General features: G+C 40.4%; 1 protein-coding gene across 3 annotated transcripts in view; it reads left to right on the top strand.

Moving 5' to 3' along the window:
* Nucleotides 1-4,151: 4,151 nt before the first annotated feature.
* The window catches only part of Rtkn2 (rhotekin 2), a 79,249-nt gene continuing 77,978 nt past the window's right edge, over nucleotides 4,152-5,422 (top strand). For 2 of the 3 annotated variants that reach the window (XM_005385950.2, XM_005385949.2), the window contains exon 1: nucleotides 5,130-5,371. In XM_005385950.2, coding sequence (XP_005386007.1) covers nucleotides 5,312-5,371 — 60 coding nt within the window. In that variant the 5' untranslated portion in view covers nucleotides 5,130-5,311. Of the gene's footprint in view, nucleotides 4,228-5,129; nucleotides 5,372-5,422 lie in introns of those variants that run through there. The other variant, XM_013514864.1, reaches the window with a different exon arrangement.

The following is a 5,422-nucleotide window of genomic DNA, read 5'->3' as shown; positions in this document are numbered from 1 at the left end:
CCTGTCTCTGGAACAAAAGCTGAAGATCTCAACAATGGATCTTTTAACATATAATGAATATACATATTCAGGCTGCTGTATACATTCAATATAAATACATGTTGGCCTGAATATATACATCAACTATATTTTAGATATGTAATATATCTCCAAATGTTACATGTACAATATATTCAAGACTTGAAAAGTCTTTGTGTCCCAGATGGAGGACTGTTTGCATGTTTGTTTGTTTGTTTAAGACAGGGTCTCACTACATAGTTCAAGCTGGGTTTGAACTCACTATGTGGCCCAGGCTGGCCTCGAACTCACAGCGATCCTCTTGTTTCAGCCCTCAGTGCTGGGATTACAGGTGTGCGCCAACACACCTACTCTTGGAGGACTGACAGATTCAAGACACACAACTAATTCCTTTGACTGATTTGCTTGGTCAGTAAGGAGCATTCTGACTATAAAGTTACTTTAATTTCCTTAGGCCTGTGTATAATATATGGGTCATATTAGGAGCATTAATTTAAATTGTATTTAATTTTGTCTCTACCTGCTGACAAGACTTCTTATCCCTTACAAATTCCTTGAACTCTTGCCTTCCGCTACTCACAAACAATGGTTCATAAGTGTTCACAGAAGAACCCACACAGCCAGTTCTTCAGCACCTCTTTCTGGGCACAGGTACCAACACATCACACTTGTGGTTCCCAAGCTTTCAAACTAAATAAAGAAATGTGCTGGAACGGGATTGAATGCCACTCAATGCCGTTGGAAACTAAAAATAGTGGCATTTTTTTGCCAAGTAAAGATTTTTTTAAATGCCATGTATTAGTATAATTGTTTTACAAGGATAGTTTACAAATTTAAAGTTATTTATCTTGAAGTGTTTGACATATACAAAATAAGATAAAATGAACACTTGCGAACCCACCACCCAACTTAATGTAAAGATAATCAGTAAGTAGTTTTGTATCTGCAGGCTTTGTTTCTGTACCAACCTTCTGCTTACCGCCAGATATGGCCACTAGCTTGAATTTGTCTTTAGCATTATCTTCCTTGCTATATATAAACTTTAATCACATATCTGTTTCCTTAAACAATATTGTTTCAATTTTATTGTTACTATACTGAGGTTCAAACAAATTATATCCTATGTACTCTTCCGAAATTAGCTTACCTCATTATGTATTCAGACATATTCTTATGTTTACTAATTTAAAAAATATATATTACATTGGGTACAGCATCATATTTTATTCATGTTCCTGAAATAAACATTTGTATCCTTTTAATAGTCTTTCTATTATAAATAATGGGGCCAGGGATGTAGCTCAGTGGTAAAGCACTAGTCTGGCATGCTCAGGTTCCTAGGTTCAAATCCTAGTACCACAAAAACAAATAAATACATAAAATAAGCAATGCTGCCAGTACAGTTTTGCAAGAATTTCTTAAAAGATACATGAGAAAGATGTTTCTAAATCTCTTTTGCAAAGTGATCAAATGCATTTACATCTCTTGCACCACTGTATAATATCCTCCAGAGTTTCATTTTCACTAACTCTAGTATTATCTAATTTCTGAACATTGATCAATCCAGACACTGTATTATCTCTTTGAGGGTTTAATCTATAATTTACAGACTAATAATAAGATTGAGAAATCTTTCAGATTTTGTCACCTCACAAATTAGATGCTTAGCATCACAGTCATCCATTTTCAAACTGGAAAATTGACTTGTATCAGCTTTTTATTTTTATTTTTTAAATTAACTTCATTGGTACACTTTTGATATACATAATGATCACATTCACTGCAGGAAATTTGCACCTGTACACGATATATCTTGATTCTTTTTCCCCATTCCCCTCCTCTCCCTTCAGCCCTTTTCCCGCTCCTTATTTACAAAAGCTTTGTATCCATGTCTTCCTTCTATTTCCTTTTTTCCTTTTCTCTTCCTTCTCTTTCCCCTCTCTCCTCCCTTGTTCCTCTTGAACATTTTCTTCTTACTTCCCAATATCTATCATCTATTTTGGTCCTTAATGTAGGAGCTGTTTAAATGTATACTCTAGATATTATCTGTCGATGGTGGGTGTTGTACCTTGAATGTAATTGATGCACATAATTTTTCTCATGCAGTTCTCAGCATTCTGCGGGTCCAGCACAGGTGTCTTTCCATGCTGACATGTTCTCCCTATACAACTGATGGCTCATGCTTTTGTGGGCTAACCAGTTTACAAAGCTCTCACACAAATCTTATCACGGTCTCTCAGTAACTTTTAAAAGAAAAGATGAGTGTTATTATTCTTGTTTTATAGATAAGGAAACTGAGTGGTTTGCCCAAGGTGGTAGGGCTAATAAGTCTTTAAAGTCTGCAATCTGTATCCTCCTTATGATTATATGATGCCTCAGCTGTTTGCAGATTGTGAACTCTTCATTGAAGAAAATGCTGCATCCGAGCTTTACCTCAGTCTCTCCTCCTCCTTCCTCTCCTCTTCATCTTTGCCCTCCTCTTCTCTTCTCCCTCTTCTTCCTCTCTCTTTTGCATATAATTCAAAATATAGCTTTAGTTTATAAAGTTCATTTAAAATCCATTATCTGTAAGTTGAATGAATGAGGAAAAGCAGCAAAAAATGTTAAAAGGATTTTTTGAGAGTTTGGGAGAATATTAGAAATTACAAGTTACCTGTTGTGTAGGACACTACATTTTAAAACCTAACAAGTCTATTACATAACGAGGAGCTGAGTTCAAGCACAGCATTTTCTTTTTGTTAATCTCCTAGAGAGTTAAGAGGAGGTATATCAGGAATAAAGAGTAGAAAATATATTTTTAAACATTTATTATTATTATTATCTAAATTGGTTGCTCTTTGCAACCAATAACCAATCTGCAATTATAAAATACCATCTATTTGATATATCAGATACAACTAGTACCTATAATTTTGTAATTAGCATAAATATTGACCTTATCATGGAATATAATATTGGTAGGATGGTGATTCCATCACTCAGTCTCCATCTGAAGCTTAGCACTTGGACAGTTGAGTGCATATTTACTTTCTGGGAGATCCAAGGAAAGCAGGTTAAGAGATATCCAAATTAATTCTCAAAGATTTGAGATTTTGAAAGGTAGTACTTTTTACTTTCTGGAGTTATAAAATACATAAATTACTAGATAGATAAATAAATTCTCAAGTTAATCGACTACTAAATGTAAACTTTTTAACCTTCTGGTATTTCCATAGGTGATTCTATCTTTATGTACATTACAAACACCAAAGAAATCTGTGTTTGAGGAAACTAGCAGGAACAAGAAAGGACCTGGGGATATTTGAGAACATAGAAGTCCTACTCTGAGTTATTTTAATGATCAGATAATAGTTAAACACTTAAGCACTTCCTGGGCACATCCCTTGATGAATAATACAGAGATAGGTCCACATCACCTCTTCTCCAAAGAGAAAAGTGTTTTACTAAATTACTAAATATAGTAATTTAGTATAGCCTGACTTTTGGAATAGTATTAATGCACCTGCAACTATATGTGTAATATTAACCCATCAAATAGTCCTACATAAGTGTCTGATTTCAGATTGGTTGGCTTATCCCCCCTTTTTATGAAGTACTGTCTTTTGTATGTGTTTTGATTTGAGTCTGAGAGGTATGTGTATTGTATGATAAATACTGTATGTCCTATAATAAGCTCTCCGTGTGTATTTCTTTTATGAGTCAGGCATTATATTAGGTTCATGCAGCTCAGCTGGACTAGAGGATAATTACACAAAAGCAGCATAAGAGAGAGGTGTGCCCTAGCGGAAGAGGAAATTAAGGACAATGGAATTCAGATCTGTGTTGAGAGAGGAGGTGAGCTCTGTGCTGGTGATTCTGAGAGCCACATACTTCAGAGTCATGTGTAAGGATGTGGGTCATTAAGAATGACCCGTGCACTTCTAATGTAAGAGGAGAGTCATTCCTAAACTGGTCAGGCTTGTGGAATCATCCAGTCCAGTGGATCTCAAGGAAGCAAATTATTTGAGGGGAAAGGAATTTATATTCTTAAGTACATTTTCAAATCAACTGTTAAACAAAGAGATTTGTAGATAAGACAGCCATATAATTCAAAATACACTTTGAAACAAGTACAATTGGTGGGACATTGGGACCACAGACCCTAACAGGGAAATGAAAAATATGGTCACCTTATTTCTGGAAGGAAAAGTGTCCAAGGCTTTTTATGAGGTGAGTGTAGGAGGGTTGATCTGATAAAAATTTCTCTTGGGAGAAAGAAATAGTTTGACATGCACGGGGGCTTCCTGTACTCTTTTTGAAAGGCAAGTCAGGATAAGCAAAGAACAATGATTTTTAAGGACTTCACAAGGGCCAGAGTATTAAAAGGGTGTTTTGTTTTAATTTTAGAAGCGGAAAGAAATGGGGTCTTGGACCGTGCCCTGTGGATATTAGTGGGGGAAAGACAGGAAGAGGAGAGGTGCGGGGAGGAGGAGGAAGGGAGGAAGGAGAAGAAAGGGGAACGGGAGGGGAGCGAGAGAGGGCAATGGAGGGAGAGGAAGGAAAGGGGAAGGAAAAAACTATAATAACAAGAACAAGAGAATGAGGCAGTTAGGAAGAAGAGCAACGAGAAAGTAGTGCGGTGGGTGGGAAGCATCTGAGATTATGAACACTAGGGGCAATAGATGAGACTTTAGGACATGGCTGACATGGTGTCTCACCAACCAGATTAATCAGGCCACGACCTCTGAGGGACCCTGCGTGACAAGGCAGCGCCATGAGAGAAGACAGTGAGCTCAGCTGGAAAGCACTGTCCTCTGGCTCTCTGGGAACGTGACCCCACGGGCTCCGGTGACACCCTGTGTCCCTGAGTTGTCTGGAGGCAGTGTCCAGGGTCTGCACCCCAGATCACCCTGGACCTCTGATGGGATGCAGACAGCAGACCCTACTGCAAACGCTCCACAAGATAACCAGCTCAACACCTGCGAAAGATCAGTCCTGGTCTCTCCAGGACTTTTCCCCGCGGCCCCGCCCACTCCGGGCCAGGCCCCGCCCACTCCGGGCCAGGCCCCGCCCACCCGGCCCCAGGCCCGCCCCTTTCCCAGTCCGCACCTTAAATTCCCAGGTCCTCCGCCCTTGCGGGGGTCGCACGGGGAACTCGCGTCTGCGCCGACTTCCGGAGTGGGCTCCTGCGCGTGCGCGCCCGGTCGGGGCCTGGGCCCCCGTGACTGGCACTCTGTTCGGGCGGGCGGCTGGCGGCGGGCTTTTCAAATTTCTTTGGGGAGAGTGGCGACGGCCGTGACCGTTGGCATCGGAGATGGAGGGGCAGGCGCAGTGGGAGCGCGAGCCGCGCCCGGCCGGGCTTTCGGCCCCCCAGGTGAGGGGCGGCGGCCGCCGCGGCGCAGTCGGGGTCGGGAAGCCTCACCCC

This window comes from Chinchilla lanigera, unplaced genomic scaffold, assembly GCF_000276665.1.
Source record: "Chinchilla lanigera isolate Chin_1 unplaced genomic scaffold, ChiLan1.0 scaffold00024, whole genome shotgun sequence".
Taxonomy (NCBI): Eukaryota; Metazoa; Chordata; class Mammalia; order Rodentia; family Chinchillidae; genus Chinchilla; species Chinchilla lanigera.
Note: the sequence above shows the minus strand (reverse complement) of the source record. Positions and strands in the feature narration are given on the sequence as shown.